The 18,516-nt window shown below is 40.2% G+C and overlaps 1 protein-coding gene across 1 annotated transcript; it reads right to left on the reverse strand.

The window, feature by feature from the left end:
* Positions 1 to 792: 792 nt before the first annotated feature.
* LOC138893639 (uncharacterized) lies at positions 793 to 3,666 on the reverse strand. Its single transcript, XM_070178283.1, has 3 exons — positions 3,054 to 3,666; positions 2,213 to 2,732; positions 793 to 1,090 (listed from the first exon to the last, which is right to left on the reverse strand). The coding sequence occupies exons 1-3, from the start codon at positions 3,664 to 3,666 to the stop codon at positions 793 to 795; spliced, it is 1,431 nt and encodes a 476-aa protein (XP_070034384.1).
* Between the last annotated feature and the right edge of the window lie 14,850 nt (positions 3,667 to 18,516).

Here is an 18,516-nt window from a genome sequence, read left to right on the forward strand (position 1 = left end):
ATCCTTTACCAAATCAGCACCATATAACTTAGCCTCGCCAGGATCAAAACACCCGATGGGAGAACGACATCGCCGACCATATAAAGCCTCAAATGGAGCCATCTCGATGTTGGACTAGTAACTGTTATTGTAAGCAAACTCGGCCAAAGGCAAGAACTGATCCTATTGTCCCCCAAAGTCAATCACACATGCTCTTAGCATGTCCTCCAATATCTGAATTGTCCGCTCTGATTGCCCGTCGGTCTGAGGATGAAATGTAGTGTTGAGTTCTACACGGGTACCCAACTCACTCTGTATGACTCTCCTGAAATGCGAAGTGAACTGAGGGCCTCTATCTGATATGAAGGAAATAGGCACACAGTGCAACCGAACTATATCCCTAATATAAATCTGGGCCAACATTTCTGAAGTATATGTAGTCATAACCGGAATGAAGTGTGCCGACTTGGTCAACCTGTCAACAATGATCCGAACTGCATCAGACTTCCGCAAGGTCTGCGGTAACCCAACCACGAAGTCCATGGTAATGATCTCCCATTTCCACTCAGGTATAGTCATTTGCTGAAGTAGGGCACCTAGCCTATGGTGTTCATACTTGACTTGCTGGAAATTCAGACACCTAGCCACATACTTAACTATATCTTTCTTCATCCGCCGCCACCAATAGTGTTGTCTCAAGTCATGATACATCTTCGTAACACCTGGATGAATAGAATAACAAGAACTATATGCCTCCTCTAGAATCCTCTCTCTCAAGCCATCGACATTAGGAACACATAGACAACCCTGGAGTCACAGAACACCATCATCACCAATAGATACCTCCTTGGCACTACCCTGTAGTACCATCTCTCTAAGAACTGCCAAATATGGGTCATCAAACTGACGAGCCTTGATCTGCCCCAATCGTGAAGACTGGGCAACAACACATGCAAGAACCCGACTGGGCTCTGAAATATCCAACGTCACAAGTCCGTTAGCCAAAGATTGAACGTCCAAAGCTAGTAGCCTCTCCTCCGCTGAAATAAATTCCAAGCTACCCATACTTTCTGCCTTCTTGCTTAAGGCATCCGCGACCACATTTGCCTTGCTTGGATGATAAAGAATGGTGATGTTATAATCCTTCAGTAACTCGATCCATCTACGCTGCCTCAAAGATCCCTTTGCTTGAACAAATGTTGTAAGCTGTGATGATCAGTATAAACCTCACATAACACCCCATACAGATAATGCCTCCATATCCTAAGAGCATGAACAATCACGGCTAACTCCAAATCGTGCATAGGGTAATTCTTCTCATGAATCTTCAGCTGACACGAAACATATGCAATAACTCGCCCCTCCTGGATCAATACACAACCCAAACCATTGCGTGAAGCATCGCAATATACCGTATACATCCCCGAGCCAGAAGGCAACACTAGAACTAGTGCTGTAGTCAAAGTTGTATTGAGTTTCTAAAGCTCGCCTCACAATTGTCGGATCAACGAAACGGAGCACCATTTTGGGTCAATCTTGTTAGAGGTGCTTCAATGGATGAGAAACCCTACACAAACCGGCGATAATAACCTGCCAACCCTAGGAAACTCCTTTTCTCAGTCACCAAAGTGGAACGAGGCTAACTCTGAACTGACTCAATCTTCTTGGGATCCACCTTAATACCCTCTCCTGATACAACATGCCCCAAGAATGCCACAGACTCTAGCAAAAACTCACACTTGGAGAACTTAGCATATAGCTCATGTTACCGCAATGTCTGAAGCACCACTCTCAAATGCTACTCATGCTCCTACAAGATACGTGAGTAAATCAAGATGTCATCAATGGAGACAATAACAAAGGAATCAATATAAGGACTAAACACTCTGTTCATCAAATCCATGAACGCCGCTGGGGAATTAGTCCAGCCGAAGGACATCACTAGAAACTCATAATGAGGATATCTGGTATGGAAGGCAGTCTTCGGAACATCTAAGTCTTGAATCTTCAACTGACGGTACCCTGACCTCAAGTCAATTTTAGAGAAGACCCTAGCGCCCTGCAACTGGTCAAACAAATTATCGATACACGGCAACAAGTACTTGTTCTTAATGGTAACCTTGTTCAACTGGCGGTAATCAATGCCATCCGCATAGTCCCATCTTTGTTCTTCACAAATAACACTGGTGCACCCCAAGGTGATACACTTGGTCTCACAAACCCCTTTGCTAACAACTCCTCAAGCTGCTCCTTCAACTCTTTCGGAGCCATATGGTATAGTGGGATAGATATAGGCTGGGTGCCTTGAGCTAAATCGATACGGAAATCAATATCACAATCTGGTGGCATGCCTGGAAGGTTAGAAGGAAACACATTGGCAAACTCCAGGATTACTAACACTGAATCAATCATCGGAGACTCTGCAGTGGTGTCCCGAACATAGGCTAAATAAGCCAAACAACCCTTCTCGACCATATGTCGAGCCTTCAGGAAAGAGATAACCCGACTAGATGTATTGACAGACGAACCCTTCCACTCAAACCTGGGCAACTCCGGCATCGCAAAAGTAACAGTCTTGGAATGGAAATCAAGAATGGAATAATATGGAGATAACCAGTCCATGCCTAGGATGACTTCAAGGTTAGTCATATCAAGTAACAGAAGGTCCGCCCTAGTCTTGTAACCATAGAATGTGACCACACATGACCGATAGATCTGATTCACAACCACATAATCGCCCACAAGAGTGGACACTTAAATAGGAGTACCCAAGAACTCAAGAGGAACATCTAGTGAATGAGCAAACAGAGATGATACATATGAATAGGTAGATCCTAGATCAAATAACACCGAAGCATCCCTACAACAGACATAAATAATACATGTGATCACTACATCTGAGGCCACTGCATCTAGTCTAGCCAAAAAATCATAGAATCTAGTAAGGGTGCCACCTGACTGGCCCTCGCCTGCCTGACCTCCACCTTTAGGATGGCCTCTACCCACCTGCACTCTGCCTCTGGGCTGCCAGACGACTGGTGCCGCTGTTAGAGCTTAAATCATGGGCTGCTAACCTTGTTGTACTGCCTTCCCCCAAAGCCTAGGACAGGATCTCTTTATGTGATCCAGATGTCCACACTCGTAACAACCTCTCGGTACCATAGACTTCTGCCCCGAAGTCTGACCCTGATGGCCTAAATACCCACTAGAAGAACCCTGAATGGCTGGTGGACGGTATGAATTCTCTGCCATGGCGCTTAAATAAGTACTGGAAGAACCCCTATGAACTGGTGGGCGATAAGAACTCTCTGGCATAACATTAATATAGGGTCGCAGAGAAGCACCCCGAGGATGTGGTGGTGCTGAATATGTGGGCCTACTAGGCTGGCCCCTCCCGAACTGACCTCTGCCCCTAGCCGGGGCACCTCTAAACTCTCCAGAGAAATGGGTCCTCTTGTCCTGCTGCATCTGCGATCTACCCCTATAGCGGTAGCCCTCAATCATCCAAGCAATCTCCACTACTAGCTGATAACCAGTACCCATATCCACCTCCCAGGCCATACTAGCCCGAATATTGGGGTGCAACCCAGCAACAAATCTCTGCACTCTCTCTGCGTCGGTAGGAAGTATCATAGGTGCATGGAGAGACAACTCAGAGAGCCTTGTCTCATAATCAGTCACTAACATCTGATCCTGCTTGAGCTGCTCGAACTGACCTCACAACTCTTCCCTCTAAGAGGGTGGAATATACCTATCCAAAAAAAGCTGTGTAAACTAGTCCCAAGTCATGGGAGGAGAACCCGCTGGTCTACTAAGAAGATAAGACTTCCACCATCTACGGGCCCTACCCTCCAGCTGGAAAGTAGTGAAGTCCACCCCATGGGACTCTAATATCCTTATGTTGTGCAGTCTGTCCCTGCACCTGTTAATGAAGTTCTGAGGATCCTTGTGTCGCTCACCCCCCAAATACCGGAGGGTGAAGCCTAGTCTATCTGTCCAAAAGCTTTTGCGGCTCACCGGCCACAACTGAGGATCAGGCACATCTGCTGCTACTAGATGGGCTCCGGCCACGGGTAGTGTACTCGGGGTCTGATATACTGCAACCACGTGCCCAAGAGCCTGAGCAGTAGGGGTATGTACTCCCCCTCCTGCCTGAGATGTGGCTGGGTCTGTTAGAAATAAACCAGCCTGAGTCATGGTGTCCATAAACTGCATCATACGACCCATGACCTCCTAAAAGCCTGGTGCTTCCATGGAATCTACCATGGCTAGCCCTACGACAGGCACCTCACCCTGCTTCTCAAAAATAGGATCCTCCACTGGATCCGCTGGTGGTGATACTGGGGCATCTCTAGGACTCCCTCGTCCCCTACCTCAGGTTGGTTCCATCCCCCGACCTCTGCCTCGACCTCTAGCAATGGGAGAGCAGCTCCTCCCCGGTCTGGAACGTCCGTTGTACGTGTCCTCATCATCTGTGAGAGATTAGAAGGAAGAAACATAGTATACCATCAATTACGCGATAGGAGATGAATAAAGAGTAGTTTCCTAACACCCTATAGCCTCTCAAAGATAAGTACAGACGTCTCTGCACCGATCCGCAAGACTCTACTAGGCCTGCCCATGACTTGTGAGACCTACGTGAACCTAGTGCTCTGATACCATATTGTCACGATCCAATTTCCAATTTAAACAGTGATGGCTCCCAACACCATTATCAGGCAAGCCGACACTAATCAAAATTGTGATTTCCCGTTTAAATAAATTTACTAAGTGGATAGATTTACTTATTTGTTGAAAAGATTTAGAAATTTGCAAATGGGACATAATTAAACGGGAATAAAAAGTACTAATTAAAAGCAAGTAAACAAATCCAATATCATAAGTCTACTAGAGTACGTGCCAAAACCTGGTGTCACAAGGATGTGGGCAATCTAGTAGAATATACAAAAGAGTACTAGCCTACTGTCTGAAAGGAAATACACAGAAAAATAGAGCTTAAGAGAGACCCCAGCTACTGTAGGATGGCTCGGGAGGCAGCTCACCGTGAAGTCTCAAGATGGGGATGAAAACTGTGCACTAGACTGGTAACCAGATGCTCCTGCCTCAGATTCTGTACAATTAAGTACAAAAGTGTAGCATGAGTACATAAAAGAACATGTACCCAATAAGTATCCCGCTTAACCTCGAAGAAGTAGTGACGAGGGGTCGACTTCGACACTTACTAGGGTCAATAATATGATAATATGAGATTCTAATTAAGCATGGTATACAACAATAAGACTTATAACAAGAATTTAACTGGTCAAGAAATCACCATATTTAAGAACTTAATCACTTGCTTCCTTTAAAACATATGATCACAGAGATAATGAATCCATATTAATTGTGAAAGAAACTTTCAGTTCTACTGTCACACACAATAACACCGTGGACGTTTGGCCCGATCCAACATAAATATAAACTGTGCACTGCCGAGGGTCGAACGACGCAAACCATAGATGCATCTATTTTCCTCGCTCGCAAATCATACATGCGACACAGTCAAACCTAAATTTAAGGAATTACCCCGCTCGTCAATCATACATGCGATGCGGTTACACAAAGATCTCATAAATTATTAAAGTACTTTCCCATTCTTTTCAAAATACGACATTCAAATGGAAGCCTTTAAGATCCCATTATTTTTCTTCAATTCCAATTCCTTTTGAAACATTTAATAAGCACACTCCATTCCCCCCCTTCTCAAGGCAAACAATATACATAAAGCAATAACAATATCAACAAGGCATGATGTAAGCCTAAGACTACCCGGACATAACAAGAATAGTAGCTATGTACGGACTCTCGTCACTTTGTGTGTACATGCCCCCCTACAAACAACAACACATATTAATTTAGTTCGCCTATGGGGTAATTTCCCTCTTACAAGGTTAGAAAAGAGACTTACCTCCTCTCAAAGCCTACTTCCCAATTCAAGAACGTGCTCAAACCTCCAAATTTGACGCCAACGACCTGAAGCTAGTCAAACACTACATAAACTAATCAATCTATGCTCAAAAGTTCATAATTCCACCCTTTAAGTGATTTTCCAACCTAAATTGCAAGATTCCTAAAATTCACTCCCATGCCCACCTGCTCGGATTCCGGAAATGTTTAAAGAAAGTTGTTACCCATGACCTAAGGAAAATAAATATATGATTATCACTAAGTTTCATGGTCAACTTCATGGTAAAAATCTCATTCTTGTCAAACTCTAGGTTTTTCATCTAACCCATGATTTCTATTAATTTTCATGTCGAAACCTACCCAAATTCTATGTATTGAACTCACGATAGGTAAAAACTACTTACCTCCAAAAGCTAGGTGGAAATCCCTCCCAAGAAGCTCCAATAATCGCCCAAAGAGTGAGATAAAATGAGTGAAAATGGCTTAAGTTTCGTATTAATTAAACCTCACTACCCCAGCAATTTTCGCACATGCGGTGCATAGGCCGCACCTGCAGATCCGCTTTTGCGAACCAGGTGTCCGCTTCTACGGAGTTGGATGGGCCGACTGGAGTCGCATCTGCGGACGGGCTCCCGCTTCTACATAGAAGGAGCCGCATCTATGGAATTAGCTTGGTCGACTGGGGCCGCATCTGCGGACGCTAGTCTCGCACTTACGGCTGGCCAACCGTAGGTGCGGTTATGATAAGAACCAACTTTCACTATTAGGTGCCAATACTCTCCCGGGTTATCCAAAACACAATCCGAACATACACCCAAGTCTGAAATCACTATACGTACCTATTAGAACCGTCAAACCCCGATTTCGAGGTCGTTTACGCAAAGTGTTGACCGAAGTCAAACTTGGCCTTTCAAGCCAACCTTAAGGAACCAAGTGTTCTGATTTCAACCCAAACTCTTCCAAATCCCGAGTCAACCATCCCCGCAAGTCATAAATCAGTAAAAGCATGTACGGGAAGTGTTATTTAGTAGAACGAGGTTCTAGAAAGCAAAACAATCGGTGGGGTCGTTACAAGACTTGAGAGATTTGGGAGGCTACAACCTACACCATTTAGTAGTGCTGAGTCAGAGGATGCTTAGTGCTTTCTAAATAAGTGCAAGCGGATGCTTCAGACAACGAGTATTCTGGAGACCAGTGGGGTCTCGTTCACTACTTTTCAGTTCTACGGTTGCCTTCAGATGGTTGGAGGCTTATGAGAGGCACATGTCGGTCGGTGCAGCACCACTTGCATGGTAGGAGTTATCCGTTCTCATCTTGGAGATGTTCGTGCCGCAGTCTTGCAGAGAGGAGTTGCGCTGACAGTTTGAACAACTTCGGCAGGATGGTATGTCCGTGACACAGTACGAGATGAAGTTTTCTGAGTTGTCTCGTCACTCAGTTTGGCTGGTTCCCACTGATAGGGAGAGGATTTGGAGTTAATCGATGGCCTCACATATCAATAGTGGTTGCTTATAATACATAATATGAAGCTACTCAAAGTCTCAAACCACTGAATGGAACGCTAAAGCTTAAAACGACCGGTCGGGTCATTACATTCTCCCCACTTAAGCATATGTTCGTCTTTGAACGTTCCAAGAGTCGTTCCAAACCATCAAATCTCCATATAACCTCAGCATACACATAACCATGGGTGATCCCACATCACCCCAATCCATATAAGCCAAACAACACCACCTAACAGAGGATCATTACTTCAACCTTAGTCCATGAACCTTAAAACCCAAATCTCTAGCATCCGTAATTCATTATATGACCCGATTCTTGCATCTATACACCGTATAACTCTGAACAAGCTGTATCAATCCATAACTAAATCTCAAGAAATAATAACATGATATACCACATAACTCAAATATTCATAGCAATAACTTTCGACCGCTATAACTGCTTGATAACCAACCCGACACCAGTAACAAACCTCATATCAACTAAAAACTTGTTCTGAACGTTCGTACACTAGCAATGATGAAAGAAACATACAGAAACACATAACCACCCATCATATTAACAAGTCGTGGAGCTCTCTTTCTCGATAAGAACCATAGCCAAAATCTAATCCGACTAGTGACACAATTCTTGAAAACATACCTTAATCAAATATGATGGCACTCATTTCAGGTCCAATAACCTCACCTCATCCAGTACAAGATACTCGACCAACATGTCACAAAAATACTACTTAGAGCCACATACCATGCAATCTGTGAACCAACGAACAATAACTCAAATATACTCAATGATGGAAATAGAATGGAAATTAAGAAATCATCCATCCAACTCAACAGATTCCACCACGAAGCGCAATGCTATCAATCCACAACACAAGGGGAAATATAACACACGAAATAAGCACAAAGGATCATATCCTAGTATAACGCCCCTGCGATGCCTGACCCAATCCAGCACTGGTCCACCTGGAATACGTCGAGCCATGATACTCACAATCAATAACCAAAAGCATATCAACATCACACGCATGAAGCGCATAACCATAACTATGGAGATATGTATATCACTATATACCAGAAATAGGAAGACCATAACCGAGGCACAATCAACCATTCAATACCGAAGAGCAATCTCGCTCGAATTTCGCTACAAAACCCAAACATACCCGCATCGGTGTGTAGATAACCAATAGATCAATACCCATCGCAGCATAGGAGAGTAACACATGAGGCATATAATAACACAAATGTGATCCACCCTAACCGATAACATACCTCTATATAATAACTGTGCTGAGTAGAAAAACCTGACCCGATTTAGAACACGCATCCTTATTAGACCTACCAGTAGCCTCGAAATCAATTTCGATCCTTCTGAAGTAGGTAGATAGCCTCCGAAAAGCCTACAATAACATGTCTATAGTACATACCATCAGTTGCCAACCTCGTAACATACCTTTACTATTCACAACCATGGAATAATCTGCCTCGAAAACCCTTTAAGTCTTTAAATCTCTAGAATACTAGAATCTCCATATCCGATCACAACTACACTACTCAAATAACTGACATATTCCTCACATTCAGTCAGCCCACGAGAAATACTTCTATAATTCTTTTGTGCGACAAAGAAAAATCTGGACATCAACTGTTGATCCACCAGGCGATTACCGTAATACTAATCAGGCATCTGCAAGTCGAAACAGTGTGCCTTCTAGAGTGTGTACCCTTCTTAGGTGGTATCAAATAATGCTAGAATTCTTCTAAACGTATGAAATCGTCCATGCTGTCTAGAACTCGTGACCCCATACATGCAAAAATCATAACACGCAACACGTTCCTTATGTCGATAGCAGACATCTAGCTCAAGTTATAGTCGACACTATCAAGAACTATTCGAGGCATATCCGCACATCACCAATCCATCATAACTGAACTTCCCCAACTCAACCAAGTCACGTAAGCTGTCAAACCCAAGAGTATTTCCACATAAAACTGGTGAAGAATTACCACACCAAAAGACGAGCTACCTTTGTTTCTATGCTGACCTAACACTACCGAGATGACCCATTTCTTTTAATCCTCCTCAACTTGTCTTTAGGTCAACACTTTCCCTTATCGCTACACAATGATCCTAAGTCAAAGCTCGCTTCGGAAGACCCTAGCATGAACCACGTCACCCGAAAACCCATAAACCACTATATTTTCTCTAGAGCACCCAACAATGCTGCAACTGAGATACCCACTTTGAAGAGACCTTCTATTAATTTGAAGATGTTTCTATAACCTTTTTTATCCTGGAATGTAGATTTAGCAATGATACAGATATACTGCAAGTTCTAGCACCATCCCATGAAAATCTAAGATCTTGGTCATGTACAATTCCAGGGAACCCCTTAATACTGCATATATACCTCTGACTCAAGATTGATATGACACTTACCCATGTAATCTTATCGTCGATAGCATACTTTCCCACTTGGTGCAGAGTCATAGGGCACAATATCCGATGATTCACATTACCAACCTTCATAAGCTCGTACAACACCAATCAGATACATAAACGAGTTGCATCCCACACTTTAACAACTGAAGATCTACCAACACGTCCACATCCTTAGTCTGGACAATACCTCGAGACAATGATCGAGCATCTATGTCCCCCTCGTAGTCTACCCGCAGCATTAAAAACCGTCAGATCATAGCTGATACCGAGCTTGTAACATTATATACTAGTGGGTGTAAAGGGATATAAGGTATGTGCTTCAAGCTGAATCAATGTCGCACGATAAGGAATGAAATGAGTGGTTCCTAATAGTTCCGTAGCCTCTCAAAGATAAGTACAGACATCTCCGTACCGATCCGCAAGACTCTACTAAACTTGCTTATGACTCGTAGCACCTATGAACCTAGAGCTCTCATACCAACTTCTCACGACCCCAACTCCCACCTTAGGTTGTCGTGATGACAACTAGTCTCTAAGACTAGGTAAGCTTAATACATGCTGATATAAAAATAGTATTTAACTATTTAATAATTTATCATAAACCATTAAATGACATACATAGCCGCAAGCGGCCAATAGTTATACAATTTTCAAAACCGGTAGTATGGAATCATAAACACTACTAAAATATACTAGAATTTCTAAACATAATACAGTTTTGAATTACAATTTAACAATAACATAATGAAGTAAGATGGTGACTCCGAGGCATGCAAACGTCAAGTAGGTATACCTTGAAGTCTCCCGCCGCACAGACGCAACTCTAAACAACACAATCAAAATACCTGGATCTGTACAATAAATTGCAGAAATATAGCATGAGTACACCATAACGTTACCTAGTAAGTATCAAGCCTAACCTCGGTAGAGTAGTGTCGAGGCGAGGTCCAGACACCTACTAGACATAGAAACCTATTCAAGATCTACATAAGCTAACAATGGAAATAACATCAATGTAAGACCAACTGCGAAAATATTATTGATTTACAACCAACAATGAAGTAATAGAAACATAAATGGAAGCAAGTAGTAAACGAGTAATACATAAGAAACATAATCAGAATACCGATGGGATGTAAATGAACTCAAATAAGGAAAAAACGGATGATAACTCAAATAATCAAATCACTCCCAACGCCTGGACTTACAATAAGAATTACCCTGAGGCACCACACCTCATAAACCACAAGTCATGAACCACAATTTTCAAATCTTACACATATGACACCTCGTGCCTACAATAACAATCACCTTTGCACGGCAAAGCCTACGTGCTACCATGTACTTTGCAACCGTGATAAATACTAATTTAGATGAACGAAAGATATGTTTAGACACCATAAAACATAATAACAATCTTGAATGAAGTAAGGTGTCAAATGAAATAATGAGTTTATTTTAGAAATCAAGTAAAGTAAAATAATATACAATTTATACGAAACAAAGTATAAGATGTGTTTACGTTAGAAATCAATAAAATTGAGTGAAAGTGTCATTTTTAAACAAAGCAAAACATAAGTTAAATTAACGAATTAAATATAGAATTTGTTAAAGAAAAATATGATAACAATTTTAAGCAAGGTAAACATCTAACAGGGTGATGAGTAAATTTTGAGTACCCAACTATAGTGAAAGTGCGATAACCATTTAGAATAATAAGGCACCGAGTGAGATAACGAGTTCTATCTTAAGAGGCACATAGCATAAAGCATGTTAATAATTCTTTTGTTTAAACCATTATGTTACCAACAACTCAATAGAATATGATATAGTGACTCCAAGTAATTAAATTCATATTGATAATTAATTCACCAAGTTATAACGGAGGCGCAAATTGGCATGTTAAAGCAACACATCAAATCACGTAGAATGCATGATTCACACAAGAAATCATAAGCGTTCCAACGCCAAGATAACAAATTGGCATGTTAAAGGAAGATCAATGACTGTTCAAAACAACAAGTTGTTCCAACACGAAATGTACAATGAAAATCACAACCGAGGTACTACCTCGTTTTCACATTTCATAATTTCAATCCCAATTTTTCTTTATATCACCGCGTGAGCCTTACATTTAGTTTTAAAAATTATTTTTTTCGAAAAAGTTACACGCGTTTTAGCCCACCTTATCTCGCCGCGTGGCTTCAAGTAGTTCCCGTACTAGCAACACGGGTATCAAGTCCACCTTATATCACCGCATGCATATCAACCCCTAGCCTTATACTACTTCATGCGTATCAATATCACAACGCAATCACAACTCGCATCACAAGTGTCCATATGGCACAACTTGCCACAAAATCAACAATACCAATATTTCCATAACAAATAGCCCATGGCTCAACCACAATGTGTACAAGAATTTCAACAACAACAAAATGAATGAGAATTATTCAATAAGGAAAGGTATCTCAATAATTAACAACTTCGCCTCAATGTGATAACGATTATTAAGTCTTCAACACCAATAACTCAACAAGATGATATTTCACGAAATAACAACTTCAAGTAAAAGTGATTCAACAATTAAGAGGTAACAATACAATGAAGAAGGAAATAACTTCAACTAAAGCAAATAAGAGCAAATAACAAGTAAGAGGTAGAACAAGTGCTAACAACGTCAAATAGAGAATGTAAGAGTAGATTAACAATGATATAACATGTTATGACAATTTAATTAAAGGCCTGGAAGTAGTCTAGATAATCTAAATTGGTTAAATACAACATATAGCCCGTATACCCACTTGTCGCCTTGCGTACACGGCTTTCACATAACACAAATAATACAATCAACCCAAATCCTAAGGGATAGTTTTTCTCACACAATGTTAGGCAAGATACTCATCTCAACTAGGCTAACTTAACCCTTCTAAATAGCTTTTCCCCTAAAATTTCCCTCTACACGACTCAAATCCCATGGAAAAAACTTGAAGAACATCCTTGAATTATCCCAATCCAAACTTTATAGATGAGAAAAAATCCAACAACATTAATAGCATAACATGCCCAGTTGTTCTGCCTCGTTTCTTGTGCAAAACTCGCTTTTGATACCTCTAATGGATTCATCGTGAAGTTCCAGTCACGTTAGGCTTTTGAATCACTCTATTTGACCTTATAATGAAGGAAATATGCTAGTTTCAAAATTTAGAAATAGTGCAGATTTTTAAATACGAATTCAGTGACAATTTCATAATTAATCTGAAAAATTTAGCAAGCTAATTTTTAGTAAAATAACCATAAATTTCATGATTTCAGTTGCTATGGTTCCAAAATTATGATACAGATATAATGATTTAGCCGAAACATGAATCAAAGGTCGTTTGCTCAATATGGTAACCCTTATGGTCAAATCGATGTCGAAACCGAAAACAATCATCATACAATCCAAACTTATCCAAAATTCATCAGAATTTAACCAAACTTTGTGAACATGTCCAACATCATCATACAAACTTATTGGAATAATTGAAACCTGATTCCAAGTCCGCTTACCCAAAAGTCAAACCTTGGTCAATTCTTCCAACTTAAAGCTTCTAAAAGTAGAATCATTCTTCCAAATCAACCCCGAACCGCCCGAAAATCGAAACCAACCATACACGCAAGTCATAATAAATAATATGAAGCTACTCAAAATTTTAAACAACTGAATGGAATGCTAAAGCTCAAAACGACCGGTCAGGTCGTTACAACTCTTTGGATTCTCTTGTAGATTGTCTGACACATAATGGTGGTGGTGTTGCAAATGCTTCTTACATGGTTTGGTCTTGTGTAAGAACTTTCTGCATTAGTTCCTCTTGTAATACTTCATCATCATGTGATGTTGTAGTCTGCTCCTGCTCTGCACCTTCAATAATTGTCTCCTCAGACTCAATTGAAGCAGCAATGTTTGTTTCAAGGGCACTAGTATCGTTGTGAATCAGCTACAGCTCATCCTCTGTACTCAAGTCAGGTATATCATGAACCCAAGACTGATCAGTGTCCAAGGTTGTGGCAAAGGGAAACTTTGATTCTTTAAACACCACATACCTACTCACAAAGAGTTGTTTGCTGGCTTACTCTAGTAAGAAATGGCCCTTCTGTCTCTCAGAATAACCCATAAGGACTGCAGGCCTTGCCCTTGCAAAAACCTTATCACCCTTAGGTACAGTAGTTGCATAACACAAGCATCATATCACCTTCAAGTGAGCCAGAGATGGAGGCTTAGAGTACAACATTTCATAAGGACTCCTGCCTTTGATGGCTACATATGGAAATCTGTTAATCAAATAAACTGCAGTTGTGACACAAATACCCTAGTACCTAATATGCATTTTAGACTAAAATCTCAAGGCTCTTGCTATTTCTAGAATATGCATATGCTTCCTCTCCACAACACCATTTTTCTATGGAGTGTGAGTGCAACTACTCTGGTGTATTACACCAAGAGTTCGTTACAATGAGAATTAAAAACTTTGTCCCATTATCAGATCTTAGTATCTTTACCATAGTCCCAAACTAATTCTTTACCATCAAGAAAAAATTCTTAATAGAAATTATCGCTTCTGATTAAGCTGCAATAAATGGATCTATGTATATCGACTGAAATCATCCACAGTAGTCAGGAAATAGAATTTCTTATCAAATGTAGGAACCTTATAAGGTCCCCACAGGTCCATATGAACAAAAGAGAAAGGAAACTCAGCTTTAGAACTACTAGTAGGAAACACTAGTCTAGTCTGTTTAGATAGAGGGCAGACGTGACATTTATTCAACAATTCACTATTTACAGTACTTCATAAACTCATGTTCTTCATATAAGTAGGTGAAGGATGCCTAAGCCTCATGTGCCATAGTCTAGAGTTTTCTCCTGTTACAGCTTTAACCAATCCATGTGTCTTGGTCTTATTTCTATCATTTGTTTCTTTTAATGTGTATAGTCCAACATTTTCCTTACCAATCCCCTTCACCCTGTCACTGTAAAGATCCTGAAACAAAACAAAATCAGGAAAAAAATTGACTGAACATGACAACTCCTTGGTTAACTTGGAAACTAACAGCAGGTTGTACTTGAAGTCAGGTATAAACAACACATTGCTAATAGTTTTAGTTCCAAACATAGAAGCTTCACGAATACATGAAATTTCAACCCTATCTCATATGGGAAATTGAACTTTATCCTTAGAATACTTCCTAGCATTTAGACCATCTTTAAAAAAATTCTTAGTTGCTGCTATATGGTGAGTAGCTCCAGAATCGATAATCCATTCATTTGTAAGAGTACCAGATATCATGCAAGTAGAAATACCTGCCATATTAGTTTGGTTGTCATTGGTGTCTTTGTTCAATAATCGTAGAATTTGTTTGTATTGCTCTTCAGTGAAGTAAGGTCTCTTTCCATCCCTTTGTGTAGGTGCCAGTCACAAACCCTAACTTTTTCTTCATCAACAGAGCAATCTTCATTATCCTACTCCAAAGCCCATAGTTCTTAGATCCTATGAGCTTTACAGGAATTAGAACGATACTAGGAGTGTCTGATGGACTAAGGTACCGTGGATGTGTGTATGGAATTGTTGAATCTGCCATTAATGAACTCATATTCAAAAGAACGTATTAGATGAAGAATCGATAAAACCGAGAAGGCTATCGCAAATCACATTGACTAATTCGCGTGGATCACCAGCTTCATCCGCTTTGATACCATGCTAACATCAGTGTTAATCTACACTTGGAGCTCCGAGATGGAGACATTCTCCAATGGATGAAATTTCTAGAAATGAGAAGGAGAAAATATATCAGAGGACAATGATAACTTCTGCTTTATTATCCACTGAGGTCGTTATATACAAGACTTAGCTAACTAACTAACTAATTAACTTAGCCAATGAGGCACTGCCACATCAACACAACTAACTAACAATTACAGCTCACTAACTAACAATTACAACTCATAATACTAGTGTAGTCCACATCGGACATGGAGATTAAGTTTTTGGGATAACGGCTACATGTATTAGTAACGTTTATCACAGGCACTTATGACAAAAGCGGATTGAAGAAGGGAACTTCGACTCTGATGAAGTTAGCAGATTATTTTAGTAAATATGGTAGCAACTTCCAAAGTTTGATGGTATGATGAATTCCTATGGTTCTTTAAAATGTACAAAATAACCTACTAGAGAACTATCTCCAGCAAAACATTTTGGTGTCTAGTACTTGCATTGGGACCCAGACTATTTTGGATTCGCACTACGTAACCATATAATGCCGCCCTTCTTCTATCGAAATTGATTGTATTAATTCCTACCAAAAATTGATTGTACACCTAGCAGAGAAAATTGTACTAATCATAGTAGAAATGATTGTACTATTTCATTCTTCCAACTCATCTAGTTCTAGTGAAAGAGTGACATAATTTGCACGACCCAAAATCACGCATGTCGTGATAGCGCCTATCTCAATACTAGGCAAGCCAATAATCTCAATATACTGCAATTTATTTTTAAGTTTAAAAATATAATATTTAAATTCAATACCAAAAATCTCACCAATACCGACATAAAACACTCCAAAAACCCGGTGTCACTGAGTACATGAGCATCTAAATGATAACAAAGTGTGACTGATAAATCACTGTCTGAAAATATAGAACAGTACAAAAACTGAAAAGGAAAGAAAGGTATGCAGACGTCAACCAGCTGCCTCGATAATCTCCAACAGATAAAGCTCCGAAAAACTAGCAACTGTTGTGTTCGGAAGTATATGGATATGCACACGAGATGCTGGGTGTAGTATGAGCTCAACTAACTCAGTAAGTAACAATACTAAATAAAGAACTGAAAGTAGTAACGAGCTTCATAGCTAAGTCCAATTACAGTAATTTCCAACATAAGAAGGTAGACATTCTTTCAAGTTCGACAATTAAGGCCAAAACAATAATTTCATGTCAAGTTCAAATGAAAACAGAAGATAATATCTCTCAGAAATTTCCAAAATAATGATATATGACAACTAAAGTACAACAATAATGAAATCAATGCATCCTCTCGGAGCAACAGTCACTCCAACCTCACGATCACTCTACACTCGGCAGGCCAAAACAATAATTTCATGTCAAGTTCAAATGAAAACAGAAGATAATATCTCTTAGAAATTTTCAAAACAATGATATATGACAACTAAAGTACAACAATAATGAAATCAATGCATCCTCTCGGAGTAACAGTCACTCCAACCTCACGATCACTCTACACTCGGCACTCACACTCAGTAGGTACTTGCGCTCACTGGGGGTGTGTATAGACTTCCGAGGGGATCCTTCAACCCAAGCACTATAATCTGCATGGACAAATCACGTGCTGTACGGATAACTCACGTGCTATACAAACAACTAACATACTATAATATCAATATCTAGATCTGCACGAACAGCTCACGTACTGCGCGGACAATTCGCGTTCTGCACGTACAACTCACGTGCTATAGTATCAATAACCTCACAATCAGGCCCTCGTCCTCACTCAGCCATCTATCTCTCTAGTCTCTCAAGCCCACAATGCCATGAAACTAACCCAAAAATGATGATATGATGTGTCAATATATAGCAACAGAGATTGAGATATGATATGAACTGAAATAACATGACTGAGTATGAAATTGCAATGTAAGCAAATAGCTCAACAGCAGTAATGACCTCAATGGGTCCCCACTAAATAAGAATGTAGCCTAGACATGGTTTCTAACATGGATCACAGCTCAATAACTCTAGTGCGTAGAGATTTCATAACTACACAGCACCACATACATAACGGAATTATAATTCATACGGTGAACGCCCACATGCCCGTCACCTAGCATGTGCGTCATCTCAACAACAAACACATAACACGAAATTCAGGGTTTCATACCCTCATGACTAAGTTTAGAAGTGTTACTTTCCTCAAACCATGTAACTCTTTATTACAATACGCCTCTGCCTTGTGAATTGGCCTCTGAAAGCCTCGAATCTAATCATAATTAATTAGATACAGTCAACAAAAATTATAGGGATTAATTCCCAAATTCTGACATCAACCCTTCCTTCAAATCCTCAAATCTTATTTTCAAATCCCTAGGTCCAAATCTTTGAATTTCACCTCAACAACACGTAATCTAGTTGAAATACTCAATGATAATTCAATATTATTGACTAACAATGATCACAAGTGGCTTACCTCAAGTTTTCCCGTGAATTCCCTCTGAAGAATCACCTCAAACTGTGCTTGAATGGTCCAAAATGACAAAAATTGTTGAAATGTGGTGTATGGTTGGACTCGTGGTTGAATGTGCATTCATATTTTGTAACTTTTATCGGGTTCCGAGATGTGGGCCCCACTAATAATTTTTTAGTTAGATTTCAGATTTTGGTTTGGAAAAAATAGTATTTTCATATGGAATTAATTCTTATAATTTGTGTTGACTGTATAGAATTAATTGTGACTAGATTCGAGATATTCGGAGGCCGATTCGTGAGGCAGAGGTGTATTAGAATAAAGAGTTACACGGTTTGAGGTAAGTAACACTTCTAAACTTAGTGTTGAAGGTATGAAACCCCGAATTTTG

This window comes from Nicotiana tomentosiformis, chromosome 6, assembly GCF_000390325.3.
Source record: "Nicotiana tomentosiformis chromosome 6, ASM39032v3, whole genome shotgun sequence".
NCBI lineage: Eukaryota > Viridiplantae > Streptophyta > Magnoliopsida > Solanales > Solanaceae > Nicotiana > Nicotiana tomentosiformis.

What these genes read in the sequence shown, in the direction of transcription:
- LOC138893639 (XM_070178283.1), bottom strand. Translation starts at nt 3,666, where the DNA reads ATGTTAGTGACTGATTATGAGACAAGGCTCTCTGAGTTGTCTCTCCAT. An exon ending in GGGGAAGGCAGTACAACAAG is followed by an intron (nt 2,733 to 3,053) that starts GTTAGCAGCCCA and finishes CTCCTATTTAAG; the next exon opens with TGTCCACTCTTGTGGGCGAT. An exon ending in AAGGAGCAGCTTGAGGAGTT is followed by an intron (nt 1,091 to 2,212) that starts GTTAGCAAAGGG and finishes TTATCATCCAAG; the next exon opens with CAAGGCAAATGTGGTCGCGG.